Here is a 25383-nt window from a genome sequence, read left to right as displayed (position 1 = left end):
TCTTTAAAAGCGCTATAAACACTGGCTTCAATAAGTTAGACATTGCGGTCAACTTCACAATTTTCACAGTAAAATTCCGATAATTTGAAATGGCACTTGACCAAAATTCCAAAACAATCGATTGGGAAATCAGCCAAAGTTCTTCAAAATATCGAAATAACAGCTTTCAATGCAAATTCTCATAGTATAACGGGAAGAAGTGGTCTCGGGTGACCTCCCCCACAGCTGTTTTGACCATTGGTAAACATGACATTGGTATTGTGGTCTACATCATTAGTTGTTGTGTTGGTAGTAGAAATCCGTTGTAGAAAAAAGTTGTAGTTGTAAATGTTTATACCGGGACCTCAAAAACGGGGCAGCAACGCGGACCGGGACAGCTAGTTCTATATAATAACGTAGTTACAATTGGTTAAATTTTTAAAAATATGCAAAAATCCGATGTCTAGACATGACCTTTTCCTTTTCACTAAATTTACCATAATATTATTAAGTACATATGTACGTATTTATTGGGGGTTATCATGAATGAAATTTCCCCGTGAGTTTTGTTTTTCCGCCGTTGCAACTTAAGGGAGAAAATGAAAAAAATCACGGGGAATTGCCGTTCATGATAACCCCCATTATGTCATATATAATTTTACTTCATATATGACATATATAATTTTACTTCATATATCATATCAATTAAAGGTGGTTTCCAGTTTACTCTCAACACTTGTTGTGAACGGTCTACTATTCTTAACAAGCGCGCACAGTAAACTTTTTCAACAACAACAACGTTATTATTTTTTTCGTAATTTTTTCGTGCATACAAAAGAACTCATAAGTGATATCTGCTAGTGTTTTAACATGGCATCCTCCTCTGGAGGAAACTATTACGGGATCCTAGATCCTGGAGGGGGAACCTCCCCAAGAAGGAAAAAACAAAAAACAGGAACTGTAACCTTGGGAAATTCTTTGGATTTTCCGGGTTTGGTTCAACAAAAATCCAAATATCAATCCTGTCCCAAATATGTGCTGATGAAAAGTAAACATCCAGAAAAAACCCTGAAATCTTTCAACATCTTCCTAATCTCCAAAGCTATTCAAGGAATTTCGGCTGAACCAACATTAAAAACGATTTTCACAAGAGGCGGAAATCTCCTCTTTTTGACGAAAAATGAGGCTCAAGCTAATCGTTTCATAAAAACAACAAATCTTGCTGGTTTATGTCCTGTTGAATGCATCTATCATCCAACCCTAAATATTGTTAAAGGATTTTTACGCTGCGATTTGCTAACTGACCTTTCCCCAGAAGAAATTGTTAATGGTCTGAAGTCACAAGGTGTTGTCGATTGCCAAAAAATTACGAGGTTTAATGATGGTGTGGTATCAAATACCCCTTCACACATACTGAGTTTCAACTTATACGAAGTGCCTAAAACTGTGGAAATTGGAATAATTACTTGTATGGTGAAAGAATATATCCCAAATCCGATACAATGCAAAAATTGCTTCAAATTAGGTCACACCAAGAAATTCTGCAAGAACTCTATTACATGTGAAGTATGTGCATCAGCTGTTCACGATCCAACACCCTGTACTAAAGTTCAATGTATCAATTGCAATCATCAGCATAGAGCCACCAACAAAAACTGCCCAGAATTCCTACAAAGAAAAACGGTACTCAAGCACAAAATACAAAACAAATGCTCTTTTAAAGAAGCCCTCAATAATACCCCAAAAATAACACCAACCGATATACCAACAGAAAGTCTCTCAGAGGCAATGGAAGTGCGAAAAAAGAAAATAACATTTAACAACAAATCTAACAATGCCAATACTCTCTCTAACATGGAGTCACAGATTTCCAACAACAACGAAAATCACACAACAACATCGAACTCATCACCACCCCAACCAAGTACAAGCCAAGCAGCACAACAAGTCAACTCCAAACAAACATCACAACAATCTAACTCAAACCAAGCACAACCAAATGAAAAGAACCCAAAAACAAACAAACAAACCACCACAACAGAAGCAATAAATGCAGAACACCAAGAACTAATAAATAAATTTCACTCAAAAATTGAAACGCTAAAAAACAACAACACCAAATGTAGTATCTCAAAACCTATGAGCAATACAACATCAAACTTATCAGATATAGATACAAATAAATACATATCGGCAAAAATAACTGCAAGACGATCAGCTGTTGACGACGCTGATGATGTCTCAATGACATAATAGTGTTTTACACTATTTTATTATTTTTTTTCCTCTCTAATGATTAATTTTAACATCTTACAGTGGAACATAAAAGGATTAATCAACAATTATACAGATCTCCAATTATTGATACAGGATCGACGGCCTCACTTTATCTCCCTACAGGAAACTCACATTCCTTATCAATGCCATCCAATAGGCCCAAATTCATTCACCACCTACTCAGCTAACCACCCATCGAACATCAATGCAAAAAGTGGATTAGCTGTTTTTATTAAAAATAATATCCCACACAAGAGGATTTACAATTCTTCAAAACTCTTAAATATTGTTATGGAAGTGATGTTAAATATAAAGATAACCATAATTTCGGTTTATATACATCCGAATGAATCGTTCGATATTAATGACATTACCTCACTTTTCGATAATGTTACAACACCTGTTCTGCTCATGGGTGATGTTAATTGCTGGAATATATTATGGGGTTCAGCAAAAAATAATACCAGGGGTGTCATTCTCGAACATGCCCTGAACATGCATAATATGTGTATATTAAACGATGGCAATCCTTCACATTTATCTACCTTTAATTCTTTCACAAATATAGACATAACATGCTGTTCTGCAAATCTTCTACCCATTGCATCCAGTGAAACAATTGATAATCTGTATAGCAGTGATCACTTTCCTATAGTGACCACTGTCCTAACAAACTCCAATTGGTCGTCTGTAAAACTTACCCCAAAATATAACTTTAAAAGGGCAAATTGGCGGACATATTCAACTACTGTCGACAATGAATTGGAAAACAAATGTTTTGAGAAAAACCCAAATAAAATCAATGGCACAATAACCAAGGCTATAAGAAAAGCAGCAGCATTAAACATACCAATGAAAAAAACCAACAACAAACACTATGTCCCTTGGTGGAACCTAAACCTACATACTTACCGTCAAGACAAGGTCAGAAAATTTCGTATATTCCGGAAAAGTCCAACACGCGACAATTTAATTCCCTATAAGAAATCTAAAGCAAAGTTTAGATACGAATCCAAGAAAGCGAAGGCTATCTGTTTTATGCGCTTTACCAGCACCATCAGCAGAGATTCCCCTCTATCTAACATATGGAACAAAGTAAACAGAATATCCAACCGAAACACATCACAGACCTTTACAGCAATGGAAACCAATAATGGCATTCTAAACGACCCCATTGACATCGCCAATTTATTTGGTGAACAATGGTCTAACGAATCTGCTGATTCTAATTTCTGTACGGATTTCCGGCTGTCAAAAAATGATATTCCTAACCATTTCTCTAATAATGCAAGGAACAGACAAGCACTGATTATAGAGAACTCCATAACCAGCTCTGAGTTAGCCATAGCTTTAAATAAAGCTAAAGGAAATACACCCGGGCATGATCGGATAACATATTCTATGCTACAAAATTTTTCCAGTTACAGTAAGGAAAAACTTCTTTCGTTGTACAATCTCGTGTTTAACACAGGAGTTATACCTTTTTCATGGAAATCAGCAATAGTTGTCGCGATCCCAAAACCCAACAAAAACAAAAACCTCTTTTCCAGCTATAGGCCAATATCATTGTTGCCATGTATTTCAAAACTACTCGAACGCGTAATTTCAAATCGCCTGGCATGGTTCTTAAAAACCAGGAAACTCATAACAGTAAACCAAGTGGCTTTTAAGGCAAAACAAGGATGTGATGACGCTTTACTCCATATTGATTTCTTTGCAACAAAAGCTCTATCAACCAAAAACCATACATCTATACTAGCAATAGATTTTGAAAAGGCTTTCGATCGTGTGGGCATTCATGTTATTCTTGATACATTGACATCATGGGGCTGTGGATCTAAGATGTTAAACTTTATTAAATCATTTTTAACAGGTCGAACATTTAGAGTTAAAATAAATAATTATCTCTCGCAGAGATTCACCTTAAAAAATGGAATACCACAAGGATCACCTCTTTCAGTAATCCTTTTTCAAATAGCTTTTAATCAAATAAGCCTCATAATTAACAAATACAATAAAATTTACCATTGTCTTTACGCGGATGATGTGTACATATTAAGCCAAGAAAGAGACAACAATAGTACAAATGATACCTTTTCAAAAATAATCGCTGAAATAATGAATTGGTGTAAATTTTCTGGAGCAAAAATATCATCTTCAAAATCATCTATTCTACACATCTGCAGAAAACATAATTGCCATCCCCAAAACTTTACAGTCAACAATATAACTTTTCCATACGTAAATGAACTAAAAATTCTTGGATTAACATTTGAAAAAAATTATCGCTGGAAAAAACATATCTTAAAACTAAAAAAAGATCTTATTCCTAGAGCTAACATAATCAAATATTTATCCAGCAAATGTTATACCCATATCAATACACTCACCTACCTGGTAAAAACGCTTATTTTAAGCAAAGTCGATTATGGTTTCTACATATTTGGAAACAGTCCAAATTCCACATTGAAATATATAAAATCAATTTACCATGGATGCATAAGATCTAGTCTATTTGCTTATCGGACAACGCCGATTAAAATTCTTTTTATAGAATCTGGACTGCCGCCTTTGGAGGAAAGGTATATTGAGATCCTGAATCGACTATTACCTAAAATTCTTTCCATAAATTCATCGATTATAGATGAAGATGTTAAAAAAATTTTATCCTCAAAGAGGAAGCCCAAGGTGCCATCTGTATTTTATGAATGTATAAACAATAATATTGTGAATTTTAAGGGCAGAATAACAAATTATATTACAAGGTACCCTGTATGGATGTTATCGGAGAATTCTTACAATATGTCACTATCCCTGCACAAAAAGGATAATACACCTAATGAAATCTATTTAACACATTTCAATGAGCTTATGTCGCAACATGGTGATTGGTATCAACTTTTCACAGATGCTTCTAAAAATAATTCCGCTACAGCATATGCTGTAGTTGATTGCGATGGAAAGCTATTAGCATCTAAAGTTTTATCAAAATTTAGTTCAATCTTCACTGGTGAAGTTGCATGTATCTTAGAAGCCATCAATATTGCTTTGGAAACCAAAAAGAAAACACTGATTTTATCTGATAGTCTATCGGCAATAAGGAGCATTACTAATATATCCAACACTAAATGGTCGGGTATTAATAAAATAAGGGACCTACTCATATCTAATATGGGTAAGATAAAGCTAGCTTGGATTCCTGGTCACGTCGGAATACCAGGTAATGTTTTCGCTGACAATGCTGCAAAGAATGCCTGCATCGCACCACTTATCGAGGATATTATCATTGAAAGACTCGATCTAAAAGCACACATATCAGCAAACTTATTTAAGCTACACATAGTCAATATGGCTCAGTTCCAACATTATCACTACACAGATGTCAACCCACATAATCAAGTTGCAATTTACCCCACAAATATTGATAAAAAGAAAATTAGAATTTTTTCTCGTTTACGGATGGGGCACACTGTTACAACCCATCAATATCTAATCAACAAAAACGCAGATAACAAATGTCCGAAGTGCGGTGATGTGGTTACCGTTAAACATATACTCCAAACATGCAGATTATTATCTCAACAACAACGACGCCTCTTACAAAACCAAGGATTCAATATGCTTCAAAACATAAACAACCTAAATATTGATAATATATTTCAGTACATAAAGCAGAATAACATAACTATTTAAAAAAATTGTTCAACTCTTTCGAATTTATATTGTATATATGTATATAGCTGATGGCCATAGTAGCTAATGCTTTTTACTGTATATAATACTCTTATATTTACTATAAGTTTATAATAATAATAAATAAATAAAGGTGGTTTGGGCGGGACATTTTTCAATATTTAAATGGAATAGCTGTTATTATAGTCAATATTAGGAAAAAAGTCATTCATTAGTGCTACAGGAAATTATTTTTTGAGAATTTTTCAATCCCTATTATTTTTCCAAAAAAAATCAAAGTGGTTTGTGCCTGACCTTTTTTAATACTCGAATAGAATAAACGTTATTTTATTCATTAATAGGCGAAAGTTCATTCATTCCCGCTACAGGAAATCATTTAAAAAAATGTCAAAAGTCATAACCTAATGGGCACCTTCAAACACAATGTAGATTATGGAAATCAATGTGGTATGCCCAAGAGATGTACAAATCATGTTATTGTCTGCAATATAGACCTGTGGAAAAATAAAATTTTTGAAGGAAATAACATTATCTTCATACTTTGCTTTTGATAAACATTAATACCATAAAAACGTGCAATTTAATGTTTCAATAATTTATTGCTGTCATATATTGTTTATACATATTTCACAGTAACATATTAATTTTAAATTGGAATATAAATACATACAGAGATATTTGCAATGAGATTTCTTTCTATTATTCTCTATAATTGGATTAGGTATGGTTAGCATAAAATATGGTTGTAATTAGGGGTATGGGGTAGCAGTACATTTTGATAGCTACAAAAAATCACAAACAGAATAATTAACTAATACAAAAGGGGTCACATTTATGGAATGATAATGCGTATAACAAAAGTATATAAGAGTCGGGAATAACACAGCACATAAAACAATTGAAATAAATAATAATATCCAATCTTAAACCCAAGAGGTTAGGGGTCGTATATGAGGGGGCGGAAATTTTCTAAAATTAATGACTAACACAAATGGATGTGATAAAACTAGTGAGTAAATTTGGTTAACGTTAAATTGTACACGATTTCTTTTCTTGGTTTGCTCTCTCCATTTTTGCATCGCCTCCAACTTAGCCTTCCTTCAAAGAATTACCCCATTCACGGGCAATCATGAAAATTGCACGTTGATTTAGTTTAGGTCCAATCAAAGGATTCATTTGGGCCATGTAACAGCAGAGCCAAAACAGCCAACAACAACATCCAGTTAACATTAAAGTGCAGCGTATAAGGTTTTGATGTGGTGATTTTGGAGTCATAATGGGCAGGCCAATACCAACACCAGCCCACACGGCCGTAAAGAACAGAATTGGAAAGAATGATGCTCCCATTTTAAAGAAATATTAATTTTTTCAGCAGCAAATCAGCAATTATTATTATTTTTACTTTTTCAAAGCTGTGATTTCTATTTTTTTCTCTACAATACAATAGACAATAGCAATGACAGTTCGTTCGATTACTAATCCAACGCCGTCATACTAAATCTGAAGGCGGCATTCATGAACAAACTAGTTCAACTGAACCATTCACTGAAAAGAACGCATGAACTACATCAGACGCATAAATGGCACGTTATAAAATTAATTATTTAAAATTAAAAAAAAATAATTATTTTCAAACTGCAAACTCTCACTAACAAAAAATGCTGCTACTAAATATGATGTTGTCTGTCTGCGTATTTGTTGTGTCAACCAAAATAGGTCTCATAATTTTACATAGCCTATTTTTAACTATAGCTCTGTTCCTTTACGTGCCTGAGGTTACCATTTCTTACCATTTTTAACCTGCAAAGTGTTCCTTTACTTTAAAAAGCATACAATTTATATGAGACCAGTTCACCACTTTTACCATTTTTTGCCACTTTTACCATTTTTAAAAGTAAAGGAACAGACCATATATTAAAGTAGTAGTTAAGGGCTGTTTACACCATATATCAATGTCATATGAGCTGTCATTTCTTTCACCCATTCGACATTCTCTATGTTTGTCAAAATTGACGTCATCCATACAACTTTCAATTTGTGCGTTCATACCTACAAATCATGGTAGAACAAGAAAAGGTAGCAGCAATACCCAGCTGACTGAACTGGGTTGTAGTGTTAGTGTCAAATTCCATTCGACATTTTATGTATTTATTTCTATGTTCGATGTATATTAGGGATATATATTTTTGAAGAACAAATTTATTCATCAGAAAAAAAAAACTATTTCCCATAAAGACGGCTTCATATCATTGACATGTAACCTCCTCCAGGTCCGAACGACATGCCGCACACTAAAACACCGCTTATAGAGGCGATACAATATTTGTTAATATGTGTGGTATTTTCTTAAACTTGAAAAGAATGAAGCCCTAATAAACATGTGCTTTTTTGTTTTCAAAATGTGGAATGATATGGAAACATTCAAATTGAAAATCTAACGAGTTTTTATTCATGTTTTCCAAAATATTCAATCAAATGTGAAAAATTATTAGTTTTTTAAATTCCAATAATTTATAGACATTTCCTTGTTTTGTTTACATTTACGTTGACACTAAGGTTTACAAACAAACACAAATTCCTTTGTAGTTGTTGTTCGAGTTGTATTTGTTGTAGTATTAACTTTACCTTGTATTTGTTCTACCATGCCTACAAGTGTTATTTTCGTATGACATAACCTATAAATATAAAAACAGCTGTTTTTGTCATTGTTTACATTTTTTGTTGAGTTGCAAATTTGGGCAAATTTTAATTTTGGTTGAAGGAAAATTAATATCTAGCATGTTTGTTGTGGTAGAATAGGTTTTTGGTAGAATCATGTTTTTGCCACAAAGCAATCATTTCCAAGACTGCTTCTTTCGACCAATCGATCTGAAAATAACATTATAAACACCCTTTATTTACTTTTCTAAATATTTAAATATACATAACTTTCCATTTTCTTTTTTAAAAGATTTTGTTTTTCAATTTTTTGAGAATGCCAGAAAACAGCTGATAAATTTATGTTTAGTCTGTGTTTAGACACACAAATTTCTCGGGAAAGTAAATAGAGTTTTTGGGAGAGAGCGGAGAGGAAAGAGCTCCTCAATGCTCTTTCCTAACCCCTATTGCCTAAAAACTGAATTTACTTTCCCGTGTGTCTAAACACGGACTTTCATACGAGAATGCCGTATCAAATAGAGCGCCCCCTAAATGAAAAATGTACATATGAGTTGCCAAATCATTTTGATAGATGAAAATTTTCATAGTGGTCACACTATAGCTCTGTTCCTTTACCTGCCTGAGGTTACCATTTCTTACCATTTTTAACCTGCAAAGCGTTCCTTTACTTTAACAAACATACCATTTATATGAGACCAGTTCACCACTTTTACCATTTTTTGCCACTGTTACCATTTTTTACAGTAAAGGAACAGACCGTATGTGTACAACGTTCGCAGGTAGAAAATTTGACATCTCATACGACATTGATAGATGGTGTAAACAACCCTTTAGTTTTGTATTTGAAGGTAGGAGTGGAAAGGGGTCTCCATCAATTGGTCTGTTCCTTTACTTTTAAAAATTGTAACAGTGGCAAAAACTGGTAAAAGTGGTAAACTGGTCTCATATAAATTGTATGCTTTTTAAAGTAAAGGAACACTTTGCAGGTTAAAAATGCTAAGAAATGGTAACCTCAGGCACGTAAAGGAACAGAGCAATTGTGACAATTTAGTCTAGAACATAGCCTTTTCTTGAAACAATTTTCATTACCGCAAAACATGTATGTATGCATGTGTGTACACGTGCATACTATTGATTATCAATTTTAATTTTTCCTGGTTATTATATTTAAAAAAAATCCATGACCAAGACAATGAAATGGTAACCCACTTTGAGAGGATTTATTTGACGTTTGCGCTATTGAATTGACATTTGAAATCCAAACCCACTGGGTTAATCCGTTTAAGTGTAACCGGGGTATTATGCCAAGTTTACACTTGCGCTCTAAAATCCACTGAATTTCACGAAATCCTGAAATACATCCCGGTGTTTACACTTATTTTTTGTTGATTTCATACATGTCACAATGATCAAGGTAGATGCATACGCGCAGCTGATCGAACATGAATTTTCAAAACAAGTTGTTGCAAATTGAATTAGACATCAAAAATATACGACAATATAGAATTTTACAACTTTATTTCGAAAATTATAGTAAAACTATCTGTATATCGTATTAATTGTGTATAGAACCCGTTCCCGTACTCCGAAGTCTAGCAAGACTTACACTTCTCTCTAAACAAAAACAGCGCCGAATAACACCCTATTCTCCTGTTTTCTGCCATACAATTGTGGCATAGTAGAAACTAGCAACATGTTCATTATCATCTAAATACGATAGCTGATACGTTGATTTGCTGCAGTTTTTGCAATTTCCGTCATTTGTTCGTTCCCGTATTTTTTAAGAAATTTGTATGGGGAAGCAATTTTAGACATTTTGCTCTTTTTTCTAACATTACCATTAAAAAAGCACGAGAACGCAATGAAAAATAGCATTGTAACAAAGTAATCTAATATTTTTTTCACATTGTTTAAAAATTTTGATTCTAAAATTTTTTTGTTGCAGCAATTGACCATGTATGTGTACTATGATTTCGATGTTGATTTCGCTGAAATCACGAAATGAGATGATTTCATTTTTGTATGCGAAATCATGATAATTTTTGCTTGATTCCGCACGAAATCACGAAACGCCTTCGAAATCACGAAAAGACGCCGAATGTAAACCAAACATAATAAATAGTAATCGTAATGTCATGTTTACACGAGCGTTTCAATTACGTTGTTCGGATATCAAACGACGTACACGAATTAACACGTTTCCACGACACCATTCGTAATTAACAGAAACATAAACAAAATTTTTTTAATTTTTTTCACGAAAATTTGAACCGAAAACACATAAAATATACCCTAAATGAATTGGGAAAAGCAATAGACTTTCCTTCAAATGTATCTTCTATATTTAACTACACACATTTCATTCATTTTTTCCATAAATTCTGAACAATTTTGTATTTTCAATATATTTTTATATGTTTCTATCATGGTACAATAATACAGGTAGCATTATCATTCCAGCTGATGGTAACATAATGTGTCAACTGCATTGAATTGATGTAAAATTTTGAAAAATGTTACCAACAATTGCCGATGCGGCTACCTGTGTATTTGTACCATGGTTTCTATGTTCAAAATCATGTGGTCTGTTCCTTTACTTCTGAAAATGGTAAAACCGGCAAAAGTAGTAAAAGTTGAAAACTGCTCCCATATGAATTGTATTGTGTCTGAAGTAAAGGAACGCTTTTCGAGTAAAAAGTTGTAAAACTTGAAGATTCTTGAACGTAAAGGAACAGGGCTATGGTAGAACAAATATAATACCCCGTTTATATATAACCGGATTTAACAAACCGACTGGGTTTTAAATGTCAATTCCATTGCTTATATTTCAAACAAATCCTCTCAAAGAAGGTTAACCCTGTAAAAAGCTCTAATATAAACAGCATATAAGGTAAAGTAATACTACAACAAATACAACTCGAACAACAACCACAAAGGAATTTGTTTTTGTTTGTAACGTTACTGCCAGTTGTATTTGTAAACAAAACAAGAAAATGTCTATAAATTATTGGAATTTAAAAAAACTAATACTACGTTTATATATAGCCGGATTTAACAAACCCACTGGGTTTCAAATGTCAATTCCTTTGCTTATGCGTCAAATAAATCCTCATTGAGAAGGTTAACCCTGCAAAAGCCTATAATATAAACATGGCCTATTAATTTTTCACATTTGGTTTAATATTTTGGAAAACATAAATAAAAATTCGTTACATTTTCAATTTTTATGTTTCCACATCATTCCACTAAATGCATAAATTCTCGCAGAAAGTAGAATTCTTGCAGAGAAGTTTGGGGTTGTTATGTAACTAGGACGGAGTGTAAAGGGGAATGAGGCATACCAAGATGTCGCTGGTATACACTTGCCATTGAAGAAATTCGGTCTAGCTCAGTGGCCACTCCTGACTAGCCATAAACAAAATTGATTCATTATTAATTCACAATCACAAACAGGATGCTTTATTTCAAAAAAATGATATGATGTTGTTGTTGTTGATATGGGTACCCAAGGTGTTTGTTGGGATACCATGCCCTCCCAATGGATTTTCTACAAAATCCCCAACGAGTCTCACCGATGATGATGACTCCCAAAAATTTGGCTTGGCTGACCCTTACCTTTACCTTAATTTTATATTGTTCAATTAGAACCTCATGATGATTAATTTCAGAATTCAAAACATGTTTATTTATAACTATTCGTTATAATAAGAACAATCAATAAATGCTTAGAGGTAATTTTATAATTAATCACTATTTGATTATTATCTAACTGATATTAAGTTCCCAAAATCAGTAAAAAAAAACAATTAAATTTATATTCAGTTCAGAAATGTATACAAAATTCAAATTTGTTTTTGCATGTCATTCCCATTCGTGCCACTGTGCACCAAAATATTTAATACTACCCTCAATTTTTCTACCAAATGAGCTCACTGGATAAAATGCTGAAGGTGAATATCCAATAAGGATAGATGGACGGAGATCATAAATAATGGGATTGACATTATATAATTATCAGGTAAAATTATCAATTAGAACATATGCATATATATACCATATGCAGTATAAACAAAAAAAAAATCGGAAATGTCCGCATCAACAAAAAGAGTATCATTTACTATTTTGGTTGACCACAAGTCAATTTAACGTCGAAAAGATTCTTAAAATTGGGTATATATATATGTCTATATATGCGTATATTTTAACCGAGGTATGCGATTGATATGATTTATAAATAAAGATGATGTTTATGGATCGTAAACATAATATTCTTAAAGATCGAAATTCAATAAAAAACATCCAATAAATTTGCACGGTATACGATAATCACAATCTGTCGACCTGCAACGTAGTCTCGACGTATAAAAATTTCTTAAATGCTTTTTATCAGAAGGCGCGGAGTTTTAAACGAAGTTTCCAAAGATAGGAGAAATCTGTTGTAGGTTCTTTTGTTTGCTTAAGAAAAGTCGCACTCGAAATTATTTAACCAAATAACAGAAAAAAACTTCGAAATATCCATCCACAAGAATCACTATTGTAGGAAATAACCGTCAGTAAAAAATCGAATACTAGATTTGTTCAACAAAATTCGGATGAAAATTGTACTATATCAAGTATCATGTTCTCAGGGACCTAAATTTTCTGACCGGACTACACTGGGTAATCACGGGTTATTTTCCTACAATAAGCAATGGACAACAAGTGAACAGGCATACGCCGAATATACCCATAAATTTGGAAAAAAGAAACAATCTCGAGCGCAGAACAAAATGAAGATGAAATTTGAAAAGCACGAGAAATGCTAATAGAAAGAAACTACAACAATTGTTGATTTAGCCGACTATTTCTCTTTCCCAAAAAAAAAGAGATAAAAAAAAAATCATCAAAGAGAGCAAGAATTTGTTTTCTCTCACTAAAGTGAGTTGGATTTATCGTTGATAGAAAGAAACAGAAAGATGTTGTTGTTGTAAATTTCTTATTCGAAAATGGAAATGAGAACAATACAACAACAACGTACACTAAAACGTTTCTGTTAAACCGTTATTGCAAAGCTTTCATGATTATCTTCATCTTCTTTTTGCACGCGGAGACGAACCGTTACAGGTCCAACAACAACATTAATTTCTTATATACATACATACAGGGCTATGGCTATGTATGTGTGCATACAAAGTGCAATGCCAAGAGAATACTTAAAAAGAGAAAGAAATAAATAATTTGCTCTGCTGACGTCGAGGGCTGGATGTAGGAACTGGTTTCCAAAATATAAAGATGACTACTCGGCTTCACCGTCGAGGAAAACAGCAAAAAAAAGACTGGTCCCACACCTCCCGGTCTGTAACTGGTTGGTATGGGTTACCAGGAAGGAGCAGGATGGTTGCACCGACTATATCTGTGTGTTATATTGCGTACTTACAGTTGGAGGGTAGGCATTACCCTTAATTTGGATTAACATCTCCTCTCTAATGCAGATTGAAATTGTGTATAAAATGGCGGCAATCACAATGTTGTTAATGGATGCTTTTGTGTGAAGGTGGTTCTGTGAGTTGTGGCTTCCTTCTATTGTGTCGCAAACGGGAATGCTGGCAAAAAGTTCCAGAAAGTTCTATTTTTCGAGGTGGTTGTGGTGGCTTAATGTAACGTTAGTTACACCGAGTGGATAATGGCCGGCAAAAAAAAAATCTAGGCTGTGGTGGCGGATTTAATTTTCCTTTCTATTGCAAATTGTTTAATTGTTCCATAAAGCGGGCTAAAACGATGGTTGGTTTTCCTCAACTAATTTGTTCGCCGTTGCACTAATTAAGCGAGGTTATCTGCCGGTGGTTGTAGTGCACGAATGCGGCAACACGTGTAATTATGAATTTCACAACTGCAATCAGGAAAAAACACGAATACTTTATAATTGAATTCAACAAATTTTCTTTTCCACTAAACTCACCATTTCTTATAATTTTACCCTTACTTGGGGCTATGAAACAATTTTCCAATTGGGAAATTACTTATTCGTTATGCGAATTGAGTGAGGTTGGGATTTACTTCCCAATATTCACGAATTACACTTTGTTAATTTTTTTCCTTTTCAGGGATGTTGCCGCCACCACAATTTTATTAGAATGATTGCAATTTGTCGTTGTCTTTGGTGCCTGACATTTGCAATTAGCAGTGATGCCACATCGACAAAAAGAAAAACAAAAATTGTGTGAAGAGGAACACACGATGACTGTGTGCTGTATTGCACACAATCACGACGTCGTATACGCAGCGGCTTACGCCGTTGTTATACAAGGTTAACATAACAAACCCGAACACGTTGGCATAGGCCTGCCGAAGCCATACTGATTCGGGAAGTTAACCGAGTTATGTTAAGGGTGGGGAAGAACCGCGACCCTGATTCAAAATCGAACAGGAAAAAAATCATAAAAAAAACAAAAGCCGGGCAAATTATTTTGTTGGCACCATGTGCTGTAAATCCTTGCAATGGTATACGCCTATCTTTCTACCGCGTAAGTCCTCAATTTCATATAGGGATGTTCCAATATTGAAATTCGCATACGCAACAAAACACAACCAGAATACTGAATGGCTACAACAGGTCAGGTGTTTCGAAAAGAATCGAATAAAAAAAACAACAAATCTTGCAAAGTTCCTCAAAACCAGAACAAATGCTCAGAAATTCTGTACAACAGAATAAATCGAGGCAATAGATCATTTTCTCTAGGCTGTGGTAGATCAGTATAAATTTTGTAAGTCCGGGTAAAATTAATTCGAATAATATTCGAATCAGAAAAAGAAAGGTCTTAGCTGGTGAAGAAAAAAAAATAGGACTTCGATAGGCTCTTCAGTCCTCTTCGCCTACCCCTATTGTTCTATGAGGTAAACTGTTCAAAACGTAGGAGTGATTGTTGCCGGTTAGAATTTCCTCAAAAAGTTACTCGAGGTCTCTTCAGTGTATTTTTAGATAAGCATAGAACGGCTTTCTAAAGATACACTGGGAAATCGACAACCAGACAACAATCCGTCCTACGGAAAATGCTCCAACTCAAGGTTGAGCGCTGCCGTCCGAAGGCTCTCCAGACTAACCGCCCCTACAACCTTAAGGTACTTCAGCTGACCTCGAGTCGAACTGAAGACCAGTCTTCGGAAACAGTTAGTCCAGTTCTGTGTACACCCTGTGTGTACGTGAAAGCAAACAAAAATATACTACTACTTAAAGCCTGTATATTTTAAGAGAAAGAACTAACAGTCAGTAGTTTGAGCCTATCAAACCCCTCCTGCAGTCTTTTAATCAAAAAGAGAAAAACAAATGTCTTGAGGGCGACGACCCTATGCCTCACGCAATCGGAAAAAGAAAGATAATTAGAACCACGGCAGAAAATCCAGCAAAGTGAATAGTAAATTACTATCACTTCTGAAAAATCTGACAAAAACTAATGCACCACAGACCCCAAATGAAATCTCGAAAGGTTTCACCAGGTTCCACGACGATGCTTCACATTCAATTCTCAAACCGGAAACAAAAAAAAGTTTGCCAAAAGCTGTTACTAGTGCAGGTACCAGAAAAAAAACTAATATGTCTTAAATGCGCCAACAATCGAACAAAAATCAATATTTTAATTTCCAAAAAAAATTCCAGAAAAATTTCCAAAAATCTCGGGTCAAAATTATTTCATAAAATGTATAAGGTAATTGGTAGAAGGTTAAGGTATCAGCCAGGATAAAAAAAAAATAGTCAACAACAACAAACAATCTTCATCATCTTCCAAAAGCGTGGTCAAAATTTTCCCCAAAAATTTCAATTCCAATAAATCAATATATTAAAGCAGCTATAATATAGCAAATCATGCAAATGATCATAAATAATCAACTGCAGATGACAATATATTATAAAGCTTTAAAGAAAGTCGAAGTATGAATTCAATAACGCAGAAGTTTTGTCACAAAATTGCAGCTTGACATAAACTCAGGCTTGCAAGACGACTAAAACTCTTTTCTTTAAGATGACATTCAAGAAATGATGTTAAAATTTAATTGACCTTAAGTCGCAATTGGTATGTTGTAATATAACAACAACTCAAGACATACTGAAAACCAATCAAACAAAAATTCATACACCTAATGTACAGGAACAATTCCCATTGATGGGAGTTGAACCTAAGACATTGGCTTGTACGTTGGGCGCCATTGTTATGTAACTAGGACGGAGTGTAAAGGGGAATGAGGCATACCAAGATGTCGCTGGTATACACTTGCCATTGAAGAAATTCGGTCTAGCTCAGTGGCCACTCCTGACTAGCCATAAACAAAATTGATTCATTATTAATTCACAATCACAAACAGGATGCTTTATTTCAAAAAAATGATATGATGTTGTTGTTGTTGATATGGGTACCCAAGGTGTTTGTTGGGATACCATGCCCTCCCAATGGATTTTCTACAAAATCCCCAACGAGTCTCACCGATGATGATGACTCCCAAAAATTTGGCTTGGCTGACCCTTACCTTTACCTTACCTTATATTGTTCAATTAGAACCTCATGATGATTAATTTCAGAATTCAAAACATGTTTATTTATAACTATTCGTTATAATAAGAACAATCAATAAATGCTTAGAGGTAATTTTATAATTAATCACTATTTGATTATTATCTAACTGATATTAAGTTCCCAAAATCAGTAAAAAAAAACAATTCAATTTATATTCAGTTCAGAAATGTATACAAAATTCAAATTTGTTTTTGCATGTCATTCCCATTCGTGCCACTGTGCACCAAAATATTTAATACTACCCTCAATTTTTCTACCAAATGAGCTCACTGGATAAAATGCTGAAGGTGAATATCCAATAAGGATAGATGGACGGAGATCATAAATAATGGGATTGACATTATATAATTATCAGGTAAAATTATCAATTAGAACATATGCATATATATACCATATGCAGTATAAACAAAAAAAAAAATCGGAAATGTCCGCATCAACAAAAAGAGTATCATTTACTATTTTGGTTGACCACAAGTCAATTTAACGTCGAAAAGATTCTTAAAATTGGGTATATATATATGTCTATATATGCGTATATTTTAACCGAGGTATGCGATTGATATGATTTATAAATAAAGATGATGTTTATGGATCGTAAACATAATATTCTTAAAGATCGAAATTCAATAAAAAACATCCAATAAATTTGCACGGTATACGATAATCACAATCTGTCGACCTGCAACGTAGTCTCGACGTATAAAAATTTCTTAAATGCTTTTTATCAGAAGGCGCGGAGTTTTAAACGAAGTTTCCAAAGATAGGAGAAATCTGTTGTAGGTTCTTTTGTTTGCTTAAGAAAAGTCGCACTCGAAATTATTTAACCAAATAACAGAAAAAAACTTCGAAATATCCATCCACAAGAATCACTATTGTAGGAAATAACCGTCAGTAAAAAATCGAATACTAGATTTGTTCAACAAAATTCGGATGAAAATTGTACTATATCAAGTATCATGTTCTCAGGGACCTAAATTTTCTGACCGGACTACACTGGGTAATCACGGGTTATTTTCCTACAATAAGCAATGGACAACAAGTGAACAGGCATACGCCGAATATACCCATAAATTTGGAAAAAAGAAACAATCTCGAGCGCAGAACAAAATGAAGATGAAATTTGAAAAGCACGAGAAATGCTAATAGAAAGAAACTACAACAATTGTTGATTTAGCCGACTATTTCTCTTTCCCAAAAAAAAAGAGATAAAAAAAAAATCATCAAAGAGAGCAAGAATTTGTTTTCTCTCACTAAAGTGAGTTGGATTTATCGTTGATAGAAAGAAACAGAAAGATGTTGTTGTTGTAAATTTCTTATTCGAAAATGGAAATGAGAACAATACAACAACAACGTACACTAAAACGTTTCTGTTAAACCGTTATTGCAAAGCTTTCATGATTATCTTCATCTTCTTTTTGCACGCGGAGACGAACCGTTACAGGTCCAACAACAACATTAATTTCTTATATACATACATACAGGGCTATGGCTATGTATGTGTGCATACAAAGTGCAATGCCAAGAGAATACTTAAAAAGAGAAAGAAATAAATAATTTGCTCTGCTGACGTCGAGGGCTGGATGTAGGAACTGGTTTCCAAAATATAAAGATGACTACTCGGCTTCACCGTCGAGGAAAACAGCAAAAAAAAGACTGGTCCCACACCTCCCGGTCTGTAACTGGTTGGTATGGGTTACCAGGAAGGAGCAGGATGGTTGCACCGACTATATCTGTGTGTTATATTGCGTACTTACAGTTGGAGGGTAGGCATTACCCTTAATTTGGATTAACATCTCCTCTCTAATGCAGATTGAAATTGTGTATAAAATGGCGGCAATCACAATGTTGTTAATGGATGCTTTTGTGTGAAGGTGGTTCTGTGAGTTGTGGCTTCCTTCTATTGTGTCGCAAACGGGAATGCTGGCAAAAAGTTCCAGAAAGTTCTATTTTTCGAGGTGGTTGTGGTGGCTTAATGTAACGTTAGTTACACCGAGTGGATAATGGCCGGCAAAAAAAATTCTAGGCTGTGGTGGCGGATTTAATTTTCCTTTCTATTGCAAATTGTTTAATTGTTCCATAAAGCGGGCTAAAACGATGGTTGGTTTTCCTCAACTAATTTGTTCGCCGTTGCACTAATTAAGCGAGGTTATCTGCCGGTGGTTGTAGTGCACGAATGCGGCAACACGTGTAATTATGAATTTCACAACTGCAATCAGGAAAAAACACGAATTCTTTATAATTGAATTCAACAAATTTTCTTTTCCACTAAACTCACCATTTCTTATAATTTTACCCTTACTTGGGGCTATGAAACAATTTTCCAATTGGGAAATTACTTATTCGTTATGCGAATTGAGTGAGGTTGGGATTTACTTCCCAATATTCACGAATTACACTTTGTTAATTTTTTTCCTTTTCAGGGATGTTGCCGCCACCACAATTTTATTAGAATGATTGCAATTTGTCGTTGTCTTTGGTGCCTGACATTTGCAATTAGCAGTGATGCCACATCGACAAAAAGAAAAACAAAAATTGTGTGAAGAGGAACACACGATGACTGTGTGCTGTATTGCACACAATCACGACGTCGTATACGCAGCGGCTTACGCCGTTGTTATACAAGGTTAACATAACAGGGTCGCTGGAAATTCATAGAAAAAGGAGAAGCTGTTTCAATGTTTTGTTTTATAAATCAACGAAGCATATGTTTATTAGGGCTCTTTTCTTAAATTTTAACAAAATACCTCACATATTAACAAACGTGTATCGCCTCTACAAGCGGGGATTTACTGCGCGCGGCTTATCGTTCGAACTTGGAGAAGGTTACATATCAGTGATATGAAGAAGTCTTTCTTGGAAATGTTTTTTTTCCGAATGATATATTTTTTTGTCTCAAAAAAATTTATGTCCCTAATGTACATCGAAATAGAAATAAATGAATAAAATGTCTTATGAAATTTGACACTAGTGCTACGTTTACATTTCCTAAATCTACTCGATTTCAACTGTCAAATCCATTGCTTAAACGTCAAATGAAATCCAGTTGATTTCAGATGAGTTTTCATTTGACGTATACGCAAAGGAATTGACAGATGAAATCGAGTGGATTTCGTAAATGTAAACATAGTATAACGTTACAACCCAGTTCAGTCAGCTGTGTATTGCTGCTACCTTTTCATATTCTACAATGGTTCAAAATTAAAGAGAGAGAGAGAGACATGACAGCCTACTTCACTATGTCCATGGCCCAATTATAGGTCCTCCAGCAAGCGAATTCAAAGCATAACAAAGATTTTAAATGTCAAAATTCATAAACAGAAGCGAAAAAAATTTTGAGGCGAATTTCTTTTCTGTCAATTCAGGTAGATACATACAAAACATTTTCCGAGAAAAACTTGAAAAAGAGTTATTTTTGTTTGACGAAACCGAATATACCAGCTGATCGAACTTGAACTGCCATTAAGTTTATTTATTTTCTTTTATAGAGATACATCTACCCGTTTCTGTACAGTTTGACATTTCTATACCTCACAGCGAATTCAAATGTCAAATATGAATTTTGACAGCTAAAATCGAAATCATCTGATGTTGTTGGAGGACCTATAATTGGGCCATGACTATGTCGAACGAAAATGCAAACGAAAGAAAAACTACTTAACTCGTGTATGATTTTCAAATTTTGTAGTCATTTCGAAGCAAAAACAAAGTCAATATTACCACAAAAAGCAAAGTTTAGGTTTTTTCGTTCGCATGGTAAGACTAGAGAGGTTTCATGAAAAAAAATTGCGTTTAATTAGGCGTTCCACAATCGACTTCAACACTACAGTAAAATCAAAAAATTACAGCATTGAAGATCTCGATGTAAGTACGCCTAATTAAACGCAATTTTTTTCATGAAACCTCTCTAGTCTGACCTTTGACTAGAGAAGAACAATATGTCTCTACGATAACTCAGAAATTTGTACAAACTTTTACAAATGGCTGTTCGATAACAAACTTGTTCAGTAAAAGAGATATGAGAAGTACTTGCAAGAACTTGCAAATACTTTTTACTTGCGAAGTTATCGAACACGCCTAATAGCAATGAGATAAGCATTCACTGGGGATTGATTGCATGTAACGAAATACAGCGTAGAGTTGTTAAATCTAGTGAACTAGTTCAGTACCATAGTTCGTTTGCTTATGATTTATTTTATTAAAACAAAGAGATAATATAACTCATTCGCAGTTCGTTCATGGAAACAACCGGTGTCCACTGAACTTTATTTAGAACTAGGTCGTTCAAACGAACTAGATTTTAACAACTCTAATACAGTGTTGCCACTTGTATTAGATAACTGTGAACAGGTATTATTGTGAGAAGAATAAGTCCCAATTTACATTGGGCGAGTTTACTTGCGGCAATTGTCATTTTGTAGGAGAGAGAGGTGAGGCATATGGTAACCCTTTGCCTCTCAGCACCCTCTCTCACCTACAAACTGACAATTGCCGCAAGTAAACTCGCCTAATGTAAATTGGGACTAACAGAAAGCAAATGATTCACGTTAAGTTTGTCCATAGCTTTGTTCCTTTACTTTTTTAATGGTAAGAGTGGTAAAAGAGAAAAGTGTCAAAATTGCTCTCTCATGAACATTTTTACCAGAAAAGTAAAGGAACAGAAAAATGGTAGATCTGGCAGCAATGTCAAAAAGAAGCATAAAAAATCAATATTCGTCTTTTATTTCACAGTTCTTAATTTAGTTTTGTCAGCGTTCGACTTTTCTTCTGTTTTTTGTCCATTTTCTTCTTCATTGTGAAATAATCGTCAAACAAAAGTCGAAAAATCAATTCTGCCATTTTTTACCTGCAGAAATTTGTGTGGTAGCCTGTGGTAGAAGAGAAAGCCATTTTCGCTCTCTCTCCCCTCTCACTCTCTTAAAAATTGCTTCCAGGTTTGCCACTTTTCGGGGTTAAGGAACGCTTTGCAGGTTAAAAATGGTAAAAATGGTAACCTCAGGTAAGTTTTCCTTGCGGCAATTGTCATTTTGTCGTTGAGAGAGGGTGCTGAGAGGCAAAGGGTTACTGATATAATATAACAGCCGGTTTCAGTATGTTGTTTCCAAGCAAAAACAAAGTCAATATTACCGTGAAAAGCAAAGTTTAGGTGTTTTTCGTTGGCATTCGTTTTCTTTCGACATAGTGAAGCAGGCCCTTAAAATAAGTTGGACCATATCCCGTCTCCTACAAATACTAAAGCTGAAAACAGATACAACGTTTGATTAAAGTTTTGCGTTGGGCGTCGAGAAAAAAACAACAACATGGCGACGACGATACCAAAGTCCAGCGTTTATCTGTTTGTCGGCATATATTTCAAATGAATTTGAATTTTTCGGCATCATGCCCAACAGTGTAAAAACGGCCAAAACGACACAAAACTTTAATCAAACGTTGTATCTGTTTTCAGCTTAATGGTACTCATGCTCGTAATTTCTACACGTAGGTATCTATGAGATACCTCCCTTGTAAGCAAAATTTTATAAAATGGCCGTGTTACTCACCAAGGAGTTTGCCTGGTTGATCGTTGCCAGTGTGTTAAAAGTTGTAAAACACTTCTATGTGGCAATGATTTTGCGAAATAATGATTGAAAATCACCAATATTATCACATGATTTCTAAAATTACACGCCTCAGTAAATGGCATGTAGAAATTACCAAACACGTAGGTAAAGATAACTAATAGGTAGCTACCTACCCGTTTACCTAGTGTCTAAATTCTTTTAATTCCACCATTAAAAACATTTTAAAGAATTGTTTAAAATCGTAAGCATAGTACACACTGACCAACATAACTGACAGTCTTCGATGTCTATTTTGTCAATATCAAAGCCTAGCTGAATAATTACTTCCCTATTCTCTAAATAATGCTCTACATATTGTATTTCAAACGGTTTTAGCTAAACATAGTTCTAATTTGGCAGAAAATGATCGTAAAAGTAGGTTGACTGTCCATTTTGAATGATGGTGTGTACTCCCCTTTAATGACAAATATATCGCCTAAATGTATGCAACAAATTTAAATATATATGAGCACATGGCACAATTAAGGGGTAGTTTACACTATATGTAAATCTCATATGACATGAAATTTTCCATCGTTATATATTCGCTAATATGTGCAATATTGGAGATTTTCCTTACGCCATTTACTCTGTGCGTCCACACCAGCACAAATGTAAAAAACTACGTCTCCACATTGCCTCCGTGGGTAGATATGCAATATTTTTATTTCGTGTCATATGACATTTACATATAGTGTAAACTACCTCTAAGCTGGAAACACATACAACGTTTGAGTAAAGTTTTGTGTCGTTTTGGCCGTTTTTACACTGTTGGACATGATGTCGAAAAATTCAAATACATTTGAAACTCTTGTGCCAGACACTGAAAATAACACATGAAAATATTTTAGCTTTTAGGAGAGAGAGGAGGTGAAGGAGCTCCCTTTCTCCCTTCTTACCCATAAGCTCAAAACATTTTCATGAAAATTTTCATAGTCTGGCCCAAGACAAATATATGCCGGCAAACACATCAACGCCGGATTTTGATGTCGGCGTCGCCCTGTTGTTTTTTGTCTACGCCCAACGCAAAACTTTACTCAAACATTGTATGTGTTTTCAGCTTCACCCTGTTGTTGTTGTTGTTTTTTTGTCAACGCCCAACGCAAAACTTTACTCAAACGTTGTATGTGCTTTCAACTTTACCTAGGTTTTTGGTAATTACCAAGGTGATTGTGCCATGTATGAGCAGTACAAAATAGGTGGATGCATGGTAGGATAAGTACTGGGGCTCAATTCTTGGTCTGTTCCAGAACTGCAAGAATTTACTAATTTGTACTAGTTTTTCCGATAACATAAAGAAAAAAATTTTATCGTAGTAAAAATAGTAGTTTCTTATAGGTTCTGAAACAGAGCGTATGTTTCTATGAAAATATGGAATGAAAACTTTTACTGCAAAACCTAAATAAAGCTGAAAGCACATACAACGTTTAAGTAAAGTTTTGCGTTGGGCGTTGACAAAAAAAACAACAACAACAGGGCGACGCCGACATCAAAGTCCGGCGTTGATGTGTTTGACGGCATATATTTCAAATGAATTTGAATTTTTCGGCATCATGCCCAACAGTGTAAAAACGGCCAAAACGACACAAAACTTTACTCAAACGTTGTGTGTGTTTTCAGCTTAACGACGGGACGTACACAAATATTTCACCAACCTGCCAAAACAACGCTCTCTGAGCGTCCGTATTACCCAAATAGGTTAAGTCGCAAATCACATTTAAAACACAAAATCCGCGACCGAAACTTACTTAAATGTTTTCATTCGTAAAGCAAATAATTTTCCTTCGCAATGAATTGTATTTCATGTTTTGTTAGGCTTTTGTTTTTAAAATACAAAACACACACACATACAAACAATAACGTTCTGTCAAAGTAAAACTTTTTCAACATACAAAAAGTATGCGCTCGACGTATTTCGGTAGTTCTCATAAGAATACACTAATACCTCGATTTGCGTTAATAATTGGTTCCGACAAACGTCAACGCAATGCGAAACAACGCAAATCGAAACACGAGTTTCCATGTGTTTTTGTGAAGAATTTGTTAATAGGTTCCAAAATTGCTTTTTTAATTTTTTTCTAAGTTTTGCACTAAAAATCCAAGCAAATGTGGTTGTTAACATTTAATGTACAAATGCTATATCAATTATTATTATTAGTGTGTAAAGAATATTAAAATCAGTCTTTTTACGAAAAACTTAACTAAAATATAAAAAAATCATCCCCATAAAATTATTTATTCATTAAACAATCGTCACATTATGGGCATGGTAGAATAAGAAAAGGTAGCAGCAATACACAGCTGACTGAACTGGGTTGTAACGTTAGTGTCAAATTTCATATGACATTTTATACGTTTATTTCTATTTCGATGTACATTAGGGATATATATTTTTTGAGAAAAAAAAAATATATCATTCGGAAAAAACCATTTCCCAGAAAGACTTCTTCATATCAATGATATGTAACCTCCTCCAAGTTCGAACGATAAGCCGCGCAGTAAATCCCCGCTTGTAGAGGCGATACAACGTTTGTTAATATGTGAGGTATTTTGTTAAAATTTAAAGAAATAAAGCCCTAATAAACATGTGCTTCTTTGATTTCTAAAACAAAACATTGAAACAGCTTCTCCTT

General features: G+C 34.3%; 1 protein-coding gene and 1 long non-coding RNA gene across 2 annotated transcripts; both read right to left on the bottom strand.

Moving 5' to 3' along the window:
• Positions 1-6528: 6528 nt before the first annotated feature.
• On the bottom strand, positions 6529-7431 carry VhaM9.7-a (Vacuolar H[+] ATPase M9.7 subunit a). The gene has a single exon (XM_073979479.1). The coding sequence runs from the start codon at positions 7294-7296 to the stop codon at positions 7039-7041; it is 258 nt and encodes an 85-aa protein (XP_073835580.1). The 5' UTR covers positions 7297-7431; the 3' UTR covers positions 6529-7038.
• Positions 7432-12265: 4834 nt separating this feature from the next.
• LOC141397161 (uncharacterized) lies at positions 12266-15123 on the bottom strand. Its single transcript, XR_012411320.1, has 2 exons — positions 14546-15123; positions 12266-14476 (listed from the first exon to the last, which is right to left on the bottom strand). It is a non-coding gene; the product is annotated as an uncharacterized lncRNA (long non-coding RNA).
• Positions 15124-25383: the final 10260 nt, after the last annotated feature.

This window comes from Musca autumnalis, unplaced genomic scaffold, assembly GCF_047663935.1.
Source record: "Musca autumnalis isolate F117 unplaced genomic scaffold, ASM4766393v1 scaffold_3, whole genome shotgun sequence".
Taxonomy (NCBI): Eukaryota; Metazoa; Arthropoda; class Insecta; order Diptera; family Muscidae; genus Musca; species Musca autumnalis.
Note: the sequence above shows the minus strand (reverse complement) of the source record. Positions and strands in the feature narration are given on the sequence as shown.